The sequence below is a fragment of the Mytilus californianus genome, unplaced genomic scaffold (assembly GCF_021869535.1).
Source record: "Mytilus californianus isolate M0D057914Y unplaced genomic scaffold, xbMytCali1.0.p SCAF_1, whole genome shotgun sequence".
In the NCBI taxonomy this organism is placed as follows: Eukaryota; Metazoa; Mollusca; class Bivalvia; order Mytilida; family Mytilidae; genus Mytilus; species Mytilus californianus.
In genome coordinates, this window is record NW_026262581.1 from 80,708,332 (window position 1) to 80,731,557 (window position 23,226).

General features: G+C 31.6%; 1 protein-coding gene across 1 annotated transcript in view; it reads right to left on the reverse strand.

Moving 5' to 3' along the window:
* The window catches only part of LOC127724539 (sodium- and chloride-dependent creatine transporter 1-like), a 64,000-nt gene extending 46,440 nt beyond the window's left edge, over positions 1-17,560 (reverse strand). The window contains exon 1 of the mRNA XM_052231521.1: positions 17,301-17,560. Within this exon, the coding sequence (XP_052087481.1) occupies positions 17,301-17,331 (31 nt within the window). The 5' untranslated portion in view covers positions 17,332-17,560. The remainder of the gene's footprint in view (positions 1-17,300) is intronic.
* Positions 17,561-23,226: the final 5,666 nt, after the last annotated feature.

The window sequence follows — 23,226 nt, forward strand, 5'->3', positions numbered from 1 at the left end:
CTATTGTGTACGCCTAATTACAGTTGAAAACAATGAAATTTCTATAAATGAGTAACATCTGCCCTGAAACACATTTATCAGCTTGAAACTGACTAAAAGTTGAATTTTGAAACAAACAAAAAATGAATAATAACAAGTTGAAGTTTGCTGGTGTAGTAAATTTGGTACTATTTAAATTATCATGAGAATATAATTAATAACTTCAAATTTATCAAAAACATTAAACAAAATCAAAAGAATGCAAAAACAAAGTAAACTAGATTTAATCTAAATCTTTAGACAATACGCTTACCAAAAACTCAAGATTCCTTGATCCGCTGTTAGTAAGAATAATAATTTTCAATATTGAAAAAATAACACATAAATTTTATATAACTTTTGAATATATATATAAGGCATTTTCTTTGAGCATTTAGTTTTAGCTGAATACCTTACATAACGAAGTAGTATTTGATTTAAAGATTTGAATTTATTGATTTGAACTATAAATAAACAAAAAGATAATTCCTCACTAAAATAAAACATAATTTACATCCATACTCACAATTAGACAACTTGTACAATTCCTACCATTTCATCGTCAATGTTGTTGTGGCATCTAATGCTTAAAACACAATTAATTAGAATTTCTAAAATTATAAGAAAGTCCTTACATCGCTAAAACCAATCCATAAATGAAATGCCTAAAATGGAAGTCCTGCATTAATTATAAACATTGCACTGACAATGAAACAAATTCTTGAAAACAACCAATTAAGAGACCGTTTGAGCCTTGAAGGCATTCGCCCAAAATCAACACCAAGAAATTACGACAGACGTTTTCAAAACCAACATTAGGACAACCCTGTGGAGGCAACGATACCGTAAGAAGTGATCAGTTAAACGATACCGGTGACTTTCACCTTTGTGATTCGAATTTAACTGTAAATAAAACTGACAATATTGTTAACTTGGTATGGTATTAAACATAGATTAGTACTTTACCCTGAATTTAAATCTCTATTGTGTAATCATGATAATTTTTTATTATCTGTCTTATAGAAACTAAGGTCGTGTTTGATTACAAGAGAACCAGATACGGTTTCATAATCCGGGTTTTCAAAAACTTACAAATGAAATCAAACGCTAAAACTAAATACGGGTTTCGTTAAAGAAAACCGGATTTAGTTTCAGTGTTTTATATAAATTGGAGACCAAAGAATAATATAAATCAAATTAAAAACCAATTGTTCAGAGAACAATTGAAGGTCTTTCCACATCAATTTCTAAATTATTGATGAGAAGCTACTTCTAATTTATTCTATAAACTAAGTAACTATTAGCGTCCTAAGATAGGTTTCTTCATACTGATTCAATAAATATATGGTTTCTATACATTTGTTTCTAAATAAGGGGGATAATTTGTTACTTCCGGTTTGAAATATGTCACTTCCGGTTTTATTTGAAAGTTTACTTGATACTGATTCCAAAAATATATTGTTTAATATACTTTTACATTAAATAAGTACAAAAAATAGCTTCTTCCGGTTTGCACCAGGTCACATCCGGTTGACTTTTCCATGGTCAAGTGGCTTGCAACGTAATACAAAAATTCCCATGGCTTTATCATGTATACATATGAGGTAAAGCAAAGGTCAAAATCTAGAACGTCAATTTTACCTGACCTTGAGTTCAATTTCAAGGTCATAAACCCAGTACTTGTGTCTTATTTACTTATTGTGTGTGCATTGTTTTCAATTTTATGATCAAAGGACATCGGAACTAACCTGCATGGATCTTTTGTATTTAACCCTGTACGTGCACATTTTAATTATTTTCGAAAGGGGGAAAACCCCTATTTTATTTTAGGTAACACGCACTGCACCGGATTGTTGGTGTGATTGTGACGTCACCAAGCTGATCGATATACACAGAAATTTAGTTGCAGAGGGATTGTCGTCAGGACCAGACCTGTGTATAAAGATTGTCAGCTAACGGATTTAAATTTTTCTTTCATTTACAGGTCATTGATGTCGGATCATGCATGCTTTTTTCGTACAGTACATATATTTACTGGAACACAGATTTGTTTTTTAATGCATGCTTAGAAATTTGATTCTCGGATTTTACTACTATTCACGAACTTTTGAGGGATTTCTTCGCCATTGATTTTAATTTCTGAATCCAGATTGGAACGTCAAGCGGACTGCACGTGATTTATACTGCTAACGGAAAATATATTTTCTACGTTTATTCTACAGGTAAACTATTGTCCGATCGCTGACCACTGGTCGACTCATTCATTGCATGCACACAAAAATAATGCTGGCGTTAGTACTTTAACAAAACGTTTATCGATTAATTTTCAGAAATACATGTACATGATTTGGAGCAGATTTTATTTTGCAGGAATAGATTTGTATTTCAGAAAGAAATGTATTCATTAAAAAAAGAAGGATTAGCATTTTTATAATAAAATAGAAATGGGATTCCTAAACAAAAAGGGGGGGGGCTAGATGGGTAGTTGTGGGCATTGGATGATTTACAAAGATAAATTGCATGTACGCATCATGAGAGCTGTAAAATTTGAAGCTATAATTAGCTAATTTGTTCATTTTTCCTTTTCAGTGGCATGAAAACCCCCAAAATACTACGCGTATCATTTCGACAAATACTCTCGACTTAAATAATGTTGTGACTAACATTTTGCTCACATTTTTTAAAACTTTACCCCTAACTTTTTTCTGAGTAAAAGCAGTTTGAAGTGAATGTCAAAATTTAGAACATGACCTTGTCCTTTGACCTTGACCTAATTTTCTAAGTTGGGACCCAAGGACCTTCAATAAAGCGACTCTAGGTTTATACGGCTTACGGTTTATGAGTTTATATGCATATCACTTATATCAAATGCATAAGGGGAAATAACTCTCATATGGAGACTCCGGAGTACTTTGGTGCAAACCGACTCATCATCTTGAAGATATAGCAAGCACTTTGGTAAAATAAATTTGTCGTAATCTTTTACGGTTGCGAAGGAGTAGTTGTCACCAGTGTTCGGGTAGATAACTCTTACAACGTAAAGTGTACGGTTTAACAGGGTCAGTTTCAAAAGCGCAATAACTGTTCGATTTTATATGCGAAAAATCTAAGCGACATCTTGCGAAACCACAATACTTCGCAAGAACAAAATGTGCCGGAAGAAAAAAATAAAATCTCAGAACAAAACCAATAGGTCTTTCCACGGAAAAGTGGAAAGACCTAATAAATATCATATCCAGCGTCAAATGATAGCTTATTGTACACTGATTCCAAAAATATATGGTTTCTATACATTTTTTTTCTAAATAAGGGAGATAAATTGTTACTTCCGGTTTGAAAAATGTCACTTCCGGTTTTTTTTTTTATAGTTTACTTGATACTGATTCCAAAAATATATGGTTTAATATACTTTTACATTAAATAAGTACAAAAAAATAGCTACTTCCGGTTTACACATGGTAACTTCCGGTTCGCTTTTCCATGGTCAAGTGGCTTGCAACGTAATGCAAAAAGTCCCATGGCTTTATCATGTATACATATGAGGTAAAAGCAAAGGTCAATATCTAGAACGTCAAATTTACCTATGACCTTGAGCTCAATTTCAAGGTCATAAACCAAGGGCTTCAAATCAAAAGACCATAGGTCTTAATTATACATGGTTAATGAGTTATATCACTATATGCCTAATTTTTAATATAAGAGGGGAGAAAACTCCAATTTAATGTTAGTGTACCCTTTCAACCAAAATTTATGTGTTACGACATGTCGCAACTTACAATTTAGTTAAAATATGTTGTCGATATCTTATACGGTTTTTGAAAAGAATTGAAAATAAGCCAAAATCAAAATTTAAAATATGACCTTGACCTCTGACCTTGACCTAATTTTCTTATTTTTGGACCAAGGACCTCAAATCAAAATATCCTAGGTCTCTATCACTTATGGTTTACAAGATAGAAATGCATATCACTTATATCAAATGCATAAGGGGAAATAACTCTCATATGGAGTGTTCGTATGGCTTCGGTCAAAATTGAACAAATCATGCGAAGGATATAACGAGCAATTTTATAAAATAAATTTGTCGCTTTCATATACGGTTACGGAGGAGATGCAGTCACAAGGAAAACAGTGTTCGGGGAGATAGCTCCTACAAAGAAAAGTATTCGGTTACGCAGGGTGAATTTCAAAGGCGCATAAACTGTTCGATATCATATACCAAACATCTAAGCGACATCTTGCGAAACAAAATTTATACGCAAGAAATAAAAGTGGCGGAAGAAGAAAAAAAAAAAAAATAATAATCAGAACAAATACAATAGGTCTTTCCACAGAAAAGTGGAAAGACCTAATAATCAGAACAAATACAATAGGTCTTTCCACAGAAAAGTGGAAAGACCTAATTAATGAATATGGATACTACAAGTTATCCTGACTGTGCTTGATTTTCTTTTCGATGATGATTTAAATTTTATACCAATGATTAATTTTATTGCTGCTGGAAAAACAAAGAGGGACAATAAAACCACATATTGAAGGTTATGTTGAAAATGTGCTACCTTTCTATAATATAAATGACTTCAGATCTGTGTTCCGTGTAAGCAGATCACTGTTAGGAGAACTTGTGTGCATTATTGGTGAAAATGTTGTAAAAAACACCCTCGTGGCGTAGGTAAAAAGCCTGTGTCCGATGAAAAAAACCCATTCTTATTGGATTGTTTTATATGGGATGTCGGCAAACAATTTGACGGATTGCGGACAAATTTAATATCTTAGAATATTCAGTAGTAAAGTGCCGAAACAATTTCCTAAGTGCACTACATGGTCAGTTACAGGACGTTATCAGTAGTTTTGTCCATTTAGCTTTTAGTAGAAGACCATTTGATATTCTCCAAAAACAGGGGAGGGGGGAGTGTACCTAAACCGTAAACACAAATATTATATTATATACTTTACTATAGTAACCACTAATAAAATAACGTCGTAAAAATAACCTCGTATTTCCCTCTGGAAACCGCATGTAGGCAAAATAAAGACAAAATGCAAACGAGCGCGTAGATAAAATAACTCCTTTGGAGGCAAACTGCATGTCTTCTCAAATAACAACTTTTCGTCGTGTAGAAATGGCGGTGGCTACAAAATTGTCTTGTAGATTTGAACTTCTTTAGAATAAATTCGTCTACAAAAAGACTGTGCACACCAGGAAAAAAATCCTATTCTGATTTAATAATTATATCTTTATTTTTCTGTTCAGTATAATAATACAGTTTAGAACATACTCACCCCTTCTCGTCCAATGAAAAGCCAGTTCTTTCCTTTCTAATTTTCATAGTACATGGCTTTCCATGCACTATAAAATGCTATACATGAATGACTTTTCATTGTAGATTAATTATGAAAGTGAACTCTTTATAACTTCACTAACGAAGTGTACAATCCCCTGAGGCATTTTCCTTGGGAAAATAGCCTACTGATTAAAGATGAAAGAGAAAAGAATTATAAAAAACATTTTGAACATTGCTAATCTTTATATTAATGGTACATATATATAACAAACAAAAAATAAAATAAAATGGGGCCAAAGAGTAGGTAAAATTATCTTTTATATAATTTTTATACCTGACATTCGAGTCGATTATTTTTTTTTCAAGAAAACAATGTCAGACTGCTGATATATAAAGCACAGGATTTTTTTGAGAAAACAAAAACCCACAATACATGTACATTCATCAATAAAAAGTAAGCATCTGATGTTGAATGGTCGTAATTCAAATATTTCTAGAGTAAGTTTTATGATTATCAAAAAATATTCAAATTTCAGAAAGCAGATTGATATAACATTGCGTGCTAATTAAAATCAAGAAATTTAAGGTATATAAGTATTAAATTTTTACCTGATGTAGAAGAAAACCTCAAATGTTTGAACAATTTATCCTTTTTGACCTCACAAACTATGTCAGTGCTATTTCATTCCATCCATTGTAATGGTCGTTACCTGTTATATACTCCCTTCATTATAAAAAAGTGAATTCTTATTTAGTTTTGAATATTACAATGGGAAAGGATAATTTTGTAAGGTCAATCGAAAGTGTGAATATGTTCTAAATTGGTCAGACAATACTTGGTCATGTTTTATGAATATTTAAAGTCCGAGGTGTAGCCGAGGGTTTTAAATGTTCATAAAACATAACCAAGTATTGTCTGACCAATTTAGAACATATTCACACCTTCGAGTGACATAACAAAGTTAGCCTCTCACATTGTAATACTTTAACCTGAGTATTAGCTCACTTTAAGCGTTAACATGGTTAGTAAAATGGATGAATATCATATTAAATGGTCATTCCAACAGATGGAATGAAATATAAAAGCGATAGTTTTGTGAATTCTGTTTTCGGTATCGTTTAATACTTACATATCTAAAATTCCTTCATTTTAAAAAGGACGTAATGTTATATAAATCAGCTTTTTCTAAAATTGTATAATTTATGAATAATAACAAAACTTCATCAATGATTTTCAATATTACAATCGTTTCAACGTCACTGATTAGACAAACAACAATACTCATGATTTTTTCTCTTACTCTTTTCCTATTGAAATTGCCTTTGGGGATCTTACACTTCATTATTGTAGTCATAAAGAGTTCACTTTTATGATTAATCTACAATGGAAAGTCATTCATGTATAGCATTTTATAGTGCATGGAAAGCCATGTACTATGAAAATTCGAAGGGAAATAAATCATTTTTCATTGGAGGAGACGGGGTGAGTATGTTCTAATACAATGTATGGCCTTCATGTGTGTGATAAGGATGATTATCGTTATAATTTTTATGACTGATTTCTAATCACCTATCAATGTCACCAAACGGATAAACAAAAGAACTGAGTGTATTATCATGATGATATGGGACGAATAAAAGAGTTTGAAATTGATAGCATTAATATGTGATATAGCTAAGTATTTTAAAGTATCGGCTATTGTATTATTCCGTTTAAAACCTTTCTATTTGCAAGATCAATATTAAACATGATTTATGAAAATGATATATAAAAAATAAACTACTTACACCCTATTTTTCCTTCCTTAAATCATAATATACAGCTTTCAAAAAAAAAAAATTCCCCACCAAAAATGCATTCGGAATAAAAGGAAGAAAAAAAGTATATCAAAACGTTATAGAATAGCGACAAATGCATATTTAGCAACTGCCGTTGTCATAGTTATACTGTCATATCCATAATTTCCAAAATGTGACAATTTTACATATTTCTAAACTCTGTTTTACAAGAAAATCAATGGTTGTGTTTCACTATTTACTTTGCGAATACAATTATAGTGTTTACATATTTTAATCGGATCAATAACGGTTCGCTTATCATAGACCAGTCCATCTATATACAGGTGTTTTTGGATAATTCATGTCTATAGATGGACTAGTCTATGATAAGCGAACCGTTAACCGGTTCGCTTATCATAGACCAGTCCATCTATAGACAGGTGTTTTTGGATAAACTCATCAATGAAGTGTCCAGTTGTGGTAATTGATCCGATTAAAATTTGTAAACACTATAATTTTGAAATATATTAAACCTCTTGAATCCGATAACTCTTGTTTCAGGGCAAGTTTCATTGTTTCTGGAATCCGAGAAAATCCGGTTTTGGTTTCTTGTAAAATAACGCATTGGTTTTCAAACCCGGTTCTGGATTCTTTGTAATCAAACACGCCGGCCTAAACTAGATGATTGTGACATTATTAACTGTGATGAATTTATCTTTAGTTTTAAAAATAGACACAAACTTTCTAACCATAGATCTGGTGGTTTGCTTTAAGTTATCGGAAGTATTTAGAAAAATATATTAAACCTATTGAAACTGAATGTACATTTGTTTATTGGTTTACTGTTGACAAAAAAGTTTTAAATTTACCAGAAAACCTCTTATTAGTATAGTTTACATACCGCCAGTAAACACAAATTATACATCTGAAGATGCTTTTAGCATGCAATTTAGTGAGATAGAACTTGAACTTCAGATATTTTCTGAAAAATCTGATTATATTGTTTTGGTCGGAGACTTCAATAGTCGCACAGCTAACCTGTCTGATTTCTTATGATTTTTATGATGTAGATGATTTTGTTATTGACAACCTTACTGATCACACTGATTTCACTGATGTATATATGTTAGACGATTTGAATATATCAAAAACAAGTCTAGATGAAAATTGATTCGGACTTGTAATTGCAATCAATTACAATTCTTTACAATTCTTTATTACCCAAATGTTTTACAACATATATACATGTATAATCAATATATACTAAATATAGATTACAAAAATATACGATCATGACAAAACAGACGCAAGTAATAAATACACAAAAAGTAAATATATATGAATATAATTCTAAAAAGCAAATATATGTAACAAATGAATTACAAATCTACTTACTGAAAACAGTCATTTCTGACTTCAGTGCTCTAAATATATATTTTCCTAAGTTGCATAAGTCTTTTACATTAGTAGTGCTTAATAATAGTAAAAGTTTATAATCAGATGGCTTACGCCAATAAAATGGTTTTATCAAACACTCAAGCAAATTTGAATATAAAGGACATGATAAGATAAAATGCATTTCATCCTCAATATCATCAATACACAATGTACAGGTTCTAAGGTTTCTTTTTACATTAGAATACCTTCCCTTCTCTATAGCTAGATTATGTGATGACAACCTAAATTTAACAATACACTTTTTGTAAATTTCGGTATTGGTTTACATAAATATGACTGCAAAGAAAAATTGGATATCATATATCTATACAAAAAACATTTTGATGAACTATCTAAAGTAGCATCAAACTCTTGTTTGACAATATCGCATAGTCTCTGTTTAATAACCATAATATGATCTTTACATAAAGAATTTTGTGAATACCACAAATCATTTAAACCAAGGTGGGACAATTCCTTTCGTATATTACAAACCCAGTTATTTTTGTCATTTGGATTCTTCAAACACATATATCATATAAATAATTGTAACAACCAAGTAACATACAATTGTTATTATTCAATACCTTAATCCAATATTTAAATATACGCAATTTCGTGGTTAACAAAAAACAATCCCGACAAAGTTGTTAATTGTTATGGTAGAAAGTTCCTAGAATTTTGTAAAAATTAAAGAACCTTAGTGAGCGCGCTCACATACCCCACGTCCCCACATTGTCATTGGAGAAATAAAATATGTGTAAGAAAAAAAAATTGTATAAGAAAAAAAATTGAATCATAATTTCCTGTCAATATGCACATGTACATAGTATGTCCTTATTATCTACAAAGTTTCATGAAATTATATTGTGTGGTTTCAGAGGAGTTGCAATGACAAACTGTTGCAGTAGTACATTGAAGCAAATAAGTTCAAAGGGGCGTAACTCCTAGAAAAAAAATTGAACCGTAATTTCCTGTCGATATGCACATCTACATAGTATGTCCTTATTATCTAAAAAGGTTTCATGAAATTCTGTTGTGTGGTATCAGAGGAGTTGCGATGACAAACTGTTGCAGTAGTACATTGAAGCAAATAAGTTCAAAGGAGCGTAACTCCTAGAAAAAAAATTGAATCGCAATTTCCTGTCGATATGCACAACTACATAGTATGTCCTTATTATCTAAAAAGGTTTCGTGAAATTCTGTTGTGTGGTTTGAGAGGAGTTGCGATGACAAGAAACAGGACTGACGGACTGACGGACAGACGGACGGACGGGTCAAAAACATTATACCCTCCGCAACTCGTTGCGTGGGGTATAATAACAAAGTATTTATTTTAAACGGTAGAGTTGGTCAAGATGTTATTGGTCGACCTCCCAGTAGAAATAATAGTGTTATAGATTATATTGTTTGTACTTCACATTTTTTTACATTGTGTATTCGTTGACTTTGAAAAAGCCTTCGACAATGTTCAAAGAAACTCACTTTTGTATAAACTTGTTTTAAATAAGAGAACTGGTAAATTTCTTAGAATTGTTGAAAATTTTTATAAAGATGTTAAATCACGAGTTGTACATAATACTGAAGCATCTGACATGTTTGCTAGTGGTATTGGAGTCCGCCAAGGAGACACTATTTCTCCTTTATCATTTTCTTTGTACTTAAATGATCTTCAAGAAGTTTTGATTCAGCCATGCTGGATCTTTGCGATCACTCTGTTTTTGGAGATGGTGCAGAATACTAAGTTGAAGACATGTCATGAAACTAATTATGTGTTTTTATGACTTGCAGAAACTTTCTGCACCATTTTAATCATCAACTGCCAACTTTTGACATGTTATTTGCCCTTAAATTAAGAAAAGATTGGTCGAACAACCCTTTTATTTTAGATATACACTTGCATATAGTTCCTTTGTAAATCAAAATTTATAATGATTTACTATTTATGAATTAATTTGAAAAAGTATGTTTACATCAATTGAATCAGTTGATAACAATTTTGAAAGTATTATATTATTATCTTATGCTTGTGGAAGTTTTTGTTCTATGAAATTTAGGTCAACATGTGTGTTAATTTATCTAAGTTGATTTCCACACTTTTTTGAAATGGTTTTACTCCAATTCTTTCCATAGGCAAGTAAGAGTCAGTATGATTATAAAATGTCATGATTTTTAAATAATTACACTCAAAGGTGTAAGTATTAATTGGAAACAACCCGTCTTAATTCACCACATTTAATATCTCCTGACCTGTTACATAATTAAATAGGCACAATTTATTACACACCTAACTGAATACACACATTCTTGACCTCAATAGTAAACCTACAAATGTATTATTTATTTTGATGTACACTACATTAAAATATTCTGTTAATTTTGCTAGCCAGCTGAATGATTAATCAGGCGTGGGTTTTTTTTTCATAGAAAAGACAAAAAATGTAAAAATATGTATAAAAAATGCAAGCAAATTTTATTTCACGTGTAAAATCATTGTCATTATCATCTGACATAAGTCAATAATGAAGATCTAATTTATTAGTTACAATTATCAGAAATTTGGTTGAAACAATAAACAAAATTGCATAACTCCTACCTGAGCATTTTCTGCAATATAATTTATTTGTTTGTTCTGCATTTAACAGTAATTGAAAATATCTCAGCATTAGGTATTTGTACATTTAAATTTGAATACAGGAAATGTATTTTTTCTTAATGAAGAATGAACACCAATTTAGATAAAAATTAGTTATCTCAGATGGTGCCATTAAAACAAAATACATATATGGTTTGGCGATATCTGGCCACAGCTTTTATTCATAATATAGATTCATATGATATATATATATATATATAGATAGATAGATGTATATGTATATGTAGATAGATATATGGTTGGTTACCAGAAGATAATATGGCAACCTTGCTGCAAAATGCAGATAGATAGATAGATATATATGAAAATGTAAAGATGCACCGTGGGATACACTGGTGCTTTAAATTTAGAAAACACCGTGGGATACACAAGTGTAGTCTGTATTATCCAAAAACCTAAAATTTCATAGTTAACATTAAGATTCTATGCAGCTAATTCTGCCACATTGACGGAGGAAAACAGAGACTCTGTCAACCGCCATAAAAAGGCCGGTTCGCTGCAAAGCTGTGAACCAGATATGAGATAACTATAGGTAGATAGATAGATATTTTTATTCAAAGTATAACTTGGTACATATGTATGTTAAATAATCTATATGATGTTTTGTGAACAACTGTTCAAAAACATATTTACCTACACAGATAAAAATACTAACCAAAACTACACCAAACCATAAGATAGTTGATTGTATTTGTATACCATAAAATACAGTATATTGTAGTATATCATCAAATATATATTCAAGATGTTTAACAGTTCATTTCATAAGCATGTTAAGGGTGACAAGTGAAAAACATCCAGTTGAAAAATTTCTGGTCTGATCGAAAATCATAATATTTTATGTAGCAACCCTGACAGCTATTTATAAAGGCAATAATATAGTTGTATATTCTATAGCAACACAAGTCCATGCTTTGCAATAACCTGGTCAAATTTGAGACCATACTTACTTAAGAATTGATGAACCGCATAATCCATCTGATCATGTTCTTCATCTCATTGTGCAAAAATCCCACTCTAGAACTACCTGTGTCATTACCTGCTACATGTTTTATTAAGAAATATGGTGGATCCTCATAGTTTCATGTTCTGAGTTAACTTTTAATATGCTTGACAATCATGCCGCCACAAAGATTCATTTCCGTGCCTAGACCTTAGTCAACCCCATCTGGAGGATGTCGGTCTGCTACAAAAACATACTTACTATTCTTGTACAGCAAATAGCTACATGGAAGTATATGTTACATATGTAATACCAATACAATTTAAAGCATAATTAATCGAGAAAAATAACAATTCTTCTGTAACCCCTGTATTAAGTTGTCAGCATTGGATCTCCGACCCTTTAATAATCCTCAAAAACAGTAGAAAAGACAGCTTCAAACACACTGAATTCATACCAAGTTTAGCCAACAACAAGATAAGGAAATATTTGTTAGACTTCAGCATGACTCTGGTTAAGGTAAATGTAAAGGCCTGGAGTGTTTAATACCTTCTTAAAAACTGACAAACCTCAAATTTTTTTATTTTATTTGACACATCTGTTAAATTTTCCTAAAAAAAGTATCCAAACCTAGTAAAAGTAATGTCACAATTTTTGTTGAGAGAGATACAAAATATACAAGTAAGCAATACCTTAACAATTCATAGAGAGAGATAGGAAATGTATTCATTAAAACAATTAGAGATCTGAACTCATGAAAAAAGAAAGACTGTCCTCTCTGATACATCTGTATGTACTGGGTGCTGTGGAACTTACAATTAAATGGTTACTAAAGGTCTGAAATAACAGTTATAAAACCCATGGGGTTATAGCAGGATAAACATCTGCAGTTGGGACCAAGCATCTGAAGCGATCCACCTAAAAACCAGAAATGGCTTCAGCCATAATGAAAAATTTGTACCAGAACAGTGATAATGAATGTCATACTAAACTCCCAAATATATGAACTAAAATAAAAATTCATACAAGGCTAACATAGGCCAGAGGCTCCAGACTTGGAACAGGTACTAAATTGCGGAGAGGTTAAACAAGTTATTTAAAATCTCAACCAAATGCAGAACAAACAAACACACAGCAATACGCACAGTAAAAATCACACAGTTTAAAGAAGTCCGAGTCCAATATCAGAATAGGTAACAAAACAAACAAAACAAAAATTGAAAAATGACGACATTACATAAATCAACAATGGACTACTAACAATTACTGACATGCCAGCTCCAGACCTCAATTTAACTGTTCGAAAGATTATGTCTTCATTATATGAAATATCTAGCACCATCCCTCCAATGGGGGGTTTAGTATCATATCATCATAACATAAATTAGAGGAACATAACCCGTATCAACCAGCAACTGGTTTAAGAATAAATGAGTTTTTGTCCGATGCAAGGACTGTGCAAGTGAATCAATATTGAAGCCAAAATATGCCACTTTTTATGCAGGCAACAGTATTCCTTCTTTATAAGTTTGCTTTAATGTTTAGTTAGCTTTTGAGGTAAACTGACATTTTGTACTTTGTAAAGTATATTACCATAAAAGATTGGATGGGAAATACCTGAATGTGTAAGATGTCTATGTAGAAGTGAATTTCTTATAATGTAATAAAACTGCCCATAAATACAAGGCAAGAAGAACCTAATCAACTCAGGCAAATGCAAATTTCAAAGAATGTCTATGAGGACCTGTATACTATAGTCTAAATCCATTTAAGAAGAAACAAACATTAAGTATAACAGCAGCAACCACTCTCTGTCTCGTCTTGGGTTTGAACCAGGTTGCCCAAATGAAAACTTATTTCCATTTGAGGTCTAGGTGACCTTAAACTTGGATTATCATAAGAAGGCATAGATTATGCAAAGTAAACATGGTAAATGTCTCCTGTTAGGACAACCAACAAGTTATAAAGGATGACCTGTGTTACACAAAAAAAAAAAAAAAACACAAACAAGCTGCTTAACAACGTCTAGGTACCCTCATAATTAAAAGCATAACATTTCAAATTAGTCCCAGTGTTCATGCTAACTGAAATTCAACCTGTACTATAATTTTCATTAATAAATATCAACCATAATTTGGATTCAAAACAGTAGCCCAGCAACCAGTAGGGCCAATGGTTTTAGGCAAATGAAATTGTTGTCATAATGCTTCCAGCCTAAAATTAACAAAGCTTGGCACCTAAATGTACAGCGTAAAATACTCATCTATTTGAGCAACTACTAGAATCTTCCAGGATGAAGATTACAATAAATTCTAGTATATATATATATTAAAGTTGTTGTCGACACCTAAATACTAAAGATTTTTAACTGGTTTGGAGCAGACTGCAAGACAAGCTGTAAATAATTACTTAAATTGTACTAGTTTGTGCTAATATTACATGTAAAATTGAGAATGGAAATGGGGAATGTGTCAAAGAGACAACAACCCGACCACAGAACAGACAACAGCAGAAGGCCACCAACAGGTCTTCAATGCAGCGAGAAATTCCCGCACCCGGAGGCGTCCTTCAGCTGGCCCCTAAACAAATATATATACTAGTTCAGTGATAATGAACGCCATACTAAACTCCAAATTGTACACAAGAAACTAAAATTAAAAATAATACAAGACTAACAAAGGCTAGAGGCTCCTGACTTGGGACAGGCGCAAAAATGCGGCGGGGTTAAACATGTTTATGAGATCTCAACCCTCCCCCTATACCTCTAGCCAATGTAGAAAAGTAAACGCATAACAATACGCACATTAAAATTCAGTTCAAGAGAAGTCCGAGTCTGATGTCAGAAGATGTAACCAAAGAAAATAAACAAAATGACAATAATACATAAATAACAACAGACTACTAGCAGTTAACTGACATGCCAGCTCCAGACTTCAATTAAACTGATTGAAAGATTATGTCTTCATCATATGAATATCAGGCACAATCCTTCCCGTTAGGGGTTTAGTATCATACCATCATAACATATATGAGAAGAACATAACCCGTGTCATGCCAACAACTGGTTTTTAAATAAATGTGTTTAGTGCCGATGCAAAGACCCTATAAGTGAATCAATATTAACGCCAAAATATGCAATCTTTAATGACCTGACAACAGTATCATAACTATATCCCTTCTTAATAAGTCTATTTAAAGGTTTTGTTAGTTTCAGAGGTGAATACTGACATTTTTGTGCTTTATAAAGAATATTTCCATAAAAAATTGGATGTGAAATACCTGAACGTATAAGAAGTCTGCATGTTGAGCTATATTTACGAATGATGTCCTTATACCGATGATAAAATTTAGTAAATGTTTTGACTAGTTTGTGATATCGAAAACCCTGGTGTAATAATTTTTCAGTAATACATAAATTTCTCTCGTTAAAATCTAAAACGTTGTTACATACACGAGCGAATCGTACAAGTTGAGATATATAAACACCGTAAGATGGTGACAAGGGAACATCACCAACTAAAAATGGATAATTAACGATAGGAAATGAAAAATCATCTCTTTTATCATATATTTTAGTATTAAGCTTTCCGTTAATGATAAAGATATCAAGATCGAGGAAAGGGCAGTGGTCATTGTTAGTATTAGCTTTATTTAAAGTAAGTTCAACAGGATAAATTTCTTTAGTATACATACTGAAGTCGTCATTATTGAGAGCCAAAATATCATCCAAATATCTAAAAGTATTATTAAATTTGTGTATCAGATGTTGTTTCGATGGGTCTTTACTGATTTTTGTCATAAATTGTAACTCATAGCAATACAAAAAAAGGTCTGCAATAAGTGGTGCACAGTTAGTCCCCATTGGAATTCCGATAACCTGACGATATACGGAATCTCCAAAGCGAACAAAAATGTTATCTAGTAAAAATTCAAGGGCACATATAGTATCAAAGCATGTCCAATTGACATAGTTTTTTTGTTTATTGCTACTAAAAAATGACCTAAAAGAGTTTGAACATATATATTCACATTCTGACTTTTTAAATGCCCATTTAATTAGGTGTGTGAATTTTTTCTTAATGAGAATGTGAGGCAATGTGGTATATAGGGTAGAAAAATCAAAACTTTGAACAGATTCAAAATCACCAATATATGCATGCAATTTATCAAGTACTTCCAACGAGTTCTTGACTCTCCAAAAGTAATTAATTCCACTATTTTCGAAGGCCTTATTTGAACAATTTATTATCAGGTTTTTGATTGTACCAAGTGTACTGGTAAGAAGAATAGACAATTTAGTAGTGGAACAATGGCTTGAAGACGAAATGAATCTATATTTGTAAGGTGTTTTGTGTAGCTTCGGAAGCCAATACATAGTTGGGACTTTCATTGTATTTGGTTCTATATACATGTACATACATGTACATACATGTATATATCCTCGCTTATCTGCGTCTGACAATTTACACAAAACTCTGTAATAGTCTCATTAAAAAATGTTTACAAGATAAAACCATTTTGGCCCCTATTTTCCCTTAAATATATAAAAAAAATAAAATTAAAAATAATGAAAATTTCCCACACACCTGAGACTGGTTGGTAGGGTTTGGGCAAACTGAAATATTTGCAGTCTGTCCTAAAATAGTAATCAATAAATATACACTTCTATAAATTTTGTCCTTTTTAATTGTGGTACTTTACTGCAACATCTGTATTCATTCAGTACATGCACATCGATTTGTAATATTCAGATTATGTAATTATTATATTCAAGATAAATAATATTATATTAGTCAATAGTGTTCTCCATTACAAATCATATGTCACAAATCATATGATGATATACAAAACAACATTTAAAAGTTTCACATGTAATATATTTATAATAATATGTAATTGTGACCTTATATTTAAGAATTGTTTTTTTATTTCTAACGCATGATGTGGCATCCCCTATAAATTGTAAAAATAACACATTCAGCAATATTTTGTGGATTTAAGTTTAGAAACTGAGATATAATCATTACACAAATCTTTTAAATCTAAACCATAAGATTGAAAGAAAAAAATAAAAGTTGCCTTAATCTTTATACATGTATATGTTTGTTATATGTTAGAATCACATGTACATGTAGGGATTTAACTTAAAAGTAATATACTCTTTTGTAAATATGATGATTACCTGGTAAATTATCAACTGTGAACTGGAACATACTAATGCAGAGCTCTGGGGGTTTGCATAAATGACGTCTGATGATGATCCAATGTACAAATTTTTACCGCTTACGAAATTTAAACAGCTTGCTTGCTGCGATGAAATTCTGTAAAGGACTAAATTACGTCACAGAATACAACGTCACTCATGTTAGGTAAATCTAAAACATGAAACACAATCCGTCAGTGGCCCCAGCGATAACTGAATTTAAGTCTATTTACTTAAATTCCATTATTATTTTTTTTCACTTTTGTTGTTGAGAAAGTGCATTTCCAAGGCCTCTTTCTGGAAATTATTAAGCCATTTATTATTAATGGCATATAAAAAAATATATTACTTGTTTGACGATTTCCCTTTCCATTCATGTCAATACCATTAAATTGCAAATATTTATATAAAAAAAATCTGACAGAGTCTAAAATTGAAAAATCAATATATATATATATATAAATATCATTATTTGCATCAATATTGCGAAATTCCCTACCTGTGGGCAATAACATAGAAATTTAACAGTAAGATTGGAATTGAAAAAAGAAAAAAATATTGAAAAAATATGGTCAGAAAGAATATCAGACTAGCTATGAATATGGCTGGATCACAACATCGACGATACTTTGATTAGAAAATAGTGATATAAAAGGTGTACATTCAATTACGTCGGACAAAGAAAATGAATTGGATATTTATTTTAAGATATTTGTCTTGTTGTATGCTGATGATTCGATTTTACTTGCTGAATCAAGCACAGATTTACAGTTACTTTTAAATAGTTTTTCTTAATATTGTGAAAAGTGGAAACTTAAAATTAATGTCAACAAGACAAAAGTAATGATTTTTTCAAAAGGTAGACCACAAAATAATTTGAAAGTTTACATTAATAACGAAGAGATATAAATTGTTAAGGGAGCTACCATTTGATTTTTATGGGGGGGGGGGGGGGGGGGGGGGGGGGGGGGGGGGGGGGGGGGGCTAGGATGAAAAATTTTGTCCTGCCTATTTATTTTTCCCTCTATTCGGTCCTGCCTTTTTATTTTTCGCTCTATTCGGTCCTGCCATTTTTTTTAGTTTATCCTGACTTTTTTTTTACATAAATTGTCATCCTGCCTTTTTTTTTTGCAAATAATCTCATCCTGCCTTTTTTTATTTACTCAAAACTCCTGTCCTGCCTATTTTTTTCAAATTTCATCCTAGCCCCCACCCCCCCTAAAGATCAAATGGTAGCTCCCTAAGAAATATAAATACCTTGGTGGTATATTCTCTAGAAATGCATCTTTTTTTGCAACTAGAAAATATCTTAGAGATCAAGCTATTAAAGCTATGTACTATGTTATTAAGAAGTTCAGATCTAACCATCTATCTATAGAGTGCCAGATCGATATGTTTGATAAGGCTGTTTTACCTATTCTTTTATATGGGGCCGAAATTTGGGGATACGAAAACCTTGACATTTTGGAAAGGGTACATTTGAATTTTTGTAAACATGTTTTACGATTAAAAAGATCGACTCCTAATTTCATGATTTATGGGGAATTGGGAAGATATCCGATTTCTAAACACGTTAAATTATGGATGATAAAATTTTGATGCAACCTTCTTAATAACACACATGACAACAAGATTTCGTCAATGTTATATAAGTTGATAAATATTAATTATAACAATTATGGAATTGAAAACAAATGGTTGTCTTTTATCAAGAGTATTTTTGATAATTGTGGAATGTCAAATATATGGCAAAATCAAGATTATATCTCAAAGTAATGGATTGTATTAAGCATTGAACAAAATTTAAAAGATCAGTTTAGACAAGAATGGTTTGCAGATGTAAATCAATCATCAAAAGGTTTATGTTATAAATTATTCAAAACTGAACTTAAATTTGAAAAGTATATTTCAGTTTTATCGTTTAATAATGCACTGCAATCGTGTAAATTTAGATATGGCAATCACTGTTTGCCAGTGGAGACAGGGAGGTGGCAAAATGTTCAAAGACCAAAGAGATTATGTCACCTTTGTGAATCTGCTGACATCGGCGATGAATTCCATTATGTAATGTCTTGTCCTTTTTTTAAAAAAAGAACAACATAAATATTTACAACACTATTGTTGTACAAATGTTAATATTCTTAAATTTAATGATGTATTCACTACAGTCAATATTGTTTTACTAGGAAAAATGTGTAGATTTATTAATTATATATCAGTGAAAGTCTGTCCTCCTGGTTAAAGTACAGTTATTTATGTAATGTTCACACATGCAAAATGTGTTATATTGTGTATATTATCATCTCTGTAACTATGTAATTTAGTTAATGAGAATAAAGATCTATCTAACACTTTACAAGTTTATAAGTTTGTAACGTTCGTACTTAATCATGAAGAAAAGGATTATCATTCTCTTATACATATACTTAGATTGACGAAGTGTCATACAGGTATACAATATATATATAATATAAGTACTGAAGTACTGAACATCGGAAGCTGCAAGTTCTTGTGGATGGTCACAAGCACTTGTCTCACAAAAAAATAAATCAGATCTCTATACCTGAATGTGAGGTTAATGTACAGATATATTTTTTTTCTTAGACAAGTTCGTGCGTGGATGATAAATAAATGACAGGGAATTCAACCTCACCGTAATAAATATGATATTGAAGTGATACAATCAGTACACACTTATATTAATATTTGTATATTACAGTTACATGTATATATAATTTTCCTCCATTTGTATATCATTCTATTCTACTATATTAATAATAGTGCAGTGCAAGTGCATGGAAGACGCTCTTCTGTAATAATTCGATTTTTCTAATAGATTGGATTTGAGTAGGTATTCATATTTTCCCGCCAAACTTTCAATCTCCCATGCAGAGTTATCGGTCCTTGAGAGAGAGCGAGGACCGATAACTCTGCATGGGAGATTGCAAATGTTCTTCATTTTAGTTGAGATATTCTTCCGCATGCGTTAACACACATTTTCTGTATGTGTGCATAGATATTAAAGATTTTTTACTTATATATATATATTTGTAACAACAAAAATTTTCATATTATTAATTTATGTTCTAAAAAAAATATTTTTAGGAGTATCCATTGAAAAAATGAATTTATAACAAGCGATAAGGAATGTTATTTTGCACTCGATAATGTCCATGTATTTATCATGTTTATAGATCGGTTACAATCCCAACACGAAAGTTACGTAATGGAAATCTAGGCGACAGCAATACACTGGAATGCCCTCACGGTCATCCGATGTAAAAACTGTATTCCTTAATATTTTATGTATATGTACTAATCAAGATCATGACAATCCCTTTCTTCATGATTAAGTACTAGTGGAGTGAAAGCATTTTAAGTCATTTAATAGCACATTAAAAAACATTAAATTATCTTCTCAACGTTTGTAATTACCTTTTCTAAGTAATGCCCTGACATTCCACATATGTAAATATCATTCTTACCAACCGTGGATTTAGTAATCTGTAATTGTGTAAGCGTATTAGCTTTAAGATTTAATATAAAGGGCTTATGTTCTTTCTTTCTTTTCTTTTGAACTGCTTTGATTATGTTTTTTTTTTTTCAGCTATTTTGTAGTTATTGACATTCAAATTATAACTTTAACGGCACCAATTATTAAGGCACCAGCAATAACATAAACGGTACTAATTTATCTGCACCAGATGTGCATTTCGATAATAAATGTCTCTTCAGTGACTCTCGATGCCAAAATATTTGATAATTAAAAGCCAATTTAAAATATGAAGAGCTTTTAAACCTATAAACTTCAACATATTTTGATTTTTGTTAATTTGACTTTTTTATTTTTTATCGCTATCAATCATAAATTTAAATCCTTTCAAGCTGATAAATGGCGTCACCGAATTCGCACCGAGGGTGAATTTTCAGAGGCTTTTGACAATTTCTTGGGAGTGAAACAAGGTGAACCGTTATCACCTCTGTTATTTTTATTTTTCGTGAATAACATTATTCATGATATTCCTATGGATAATGATAACTGTGTTTTTAATATCAATGGATACCTAATTTATTTAATTTTGTTTGAAGATAATACCGTCCTGTTTGGAAAATCTGCCGAAACATAATTACAAGTCTTAAAATAGAAAAGCTTTCATTTTATTGTAAAAAGTGGAATAAACTGTTAATACTGATAAGACAAAAGTAGTCGTTTTCAGAAATGGTTAGCAAACTGTTATTAATATCTTTTTCTTTGACAACTATGAGCTAGAAATTCATATGTCTACTTAGACGTGTTGCTACATTTCAATGGAAAGTTCTTACACTCGCAGAGAATTTCTCAGCAAGGAACAAGGGTACCTTCTTCCTTATTCGACACTCCCATGCGAGTTTATATTGAACATAGTCAAGCATGTGTTTTGTTTAACAGTATGGTGGCCTCTATACTTAACTATGCATCTGAAAGAGGTAGGGCCAATTTCCCCTGAAATTTTTTCACAGAAGGGCCAATTTCAAAAAGTGCTGAAAGAATAAAATTTATGATAAAATCATGAAATAAAAATGTTTTTTGATCAATATCTCGATTTTATGTATTATGTTATGACTGGAAAATAGTTAATTTAACCTCCAAAAAAGGATGAAAGTCAAATATGCGGAATTTACCGTCTTTTTAGGTTGGAAAAACAGGGAATCCCCCTAGAAGGACACTTCAAACCAAAAAAAAAGTTATGTTTTTTGTTGTTGTTGTAATTTATACAACTTTTCCCCTCAAAAATGAAATTGGTTTAGTGTGTCCTTAATACCTAAAAAACAACTTTTTTTTAATAAAAAGTGGAACATCACTAAATTTTACCTATATAGCTTCTTAATATCGACTATGTTTTCAAGAGTCGCCGTGGCTCCATCGGTAGCGCTTAAACTGTGACTGTAAATAATGGATTGTTTTTAAGATGGGGTTCAAATCTCACGCTAATTTTTTCTGATTTTTTATGTTGAGATATTAAAATGTTATGTTTCTATCACATTTTGTCGGATGTTTGTTTAATTCAAAGAGTCACACTGAAGTAGGTGCTTGTACATAACCAATAACACGAGAATTGATTTTTTAGCAATGAAGCCCAAATGTTGTGTGTGTTATACATATAACGAAAAAAGGCCATAGCAGAAAAAATTCAGAACAACAAAATTTTTTTTTTCTTCTAAATCTTGAACAAGAACGTTTTAGAAAATGGTATGATATGTAACAAATGCAGACAGTAATTTTATCGCCAATCCACCAACTGTGTAGATACCAGTACTGGAATTGTTACATTGTCCCTACACCGGAACCTAAGTCATCAGAAAATGAAAAAACACCACAGATAAAATCAATTACACTACCAATCGTGACTGTAAGTAAAACATCAAGAAAGTGTTGAATCTGTATCACAACATAGGGTCGATCCATTTGGTACAATGCCATGCACAAAAGACCAGATTGCATGTGTTTGTTACGCAAGCCGTTCTAGTACCAACTGGTGTAAGCTGTTGTCCGGTCCATATAGACGGTAAACCTTAAAAGCTGGAACAGTGTATAGATATAGATACATCCAGATTGAGGAAAACAACATCCCAGTTAAATGCGTCCGATATTTTTTGGCTTCTTGGCATTAAAACAGAGACCGATCTTGAATCAGATTAGCTGATTTATATCAGATAATTAAATTATTAAATGTTTCTTGTATTTATATTTAACCCCCTTTTTTAGGCGCCATTAAGGGGCATTCAGCTTCTCGGTCTGTGCGTCCGTTCTTTCGTTTGTCCGTCCGTCCGTCCGCCCCTTTGTTCGTCCGTCTGTTCGTCGGTCCGTCTGTCCCGTTTCAGGTTAAAGTTTTTGGTCAAGGTAGTTTTTGATGAAGTGGAAGTC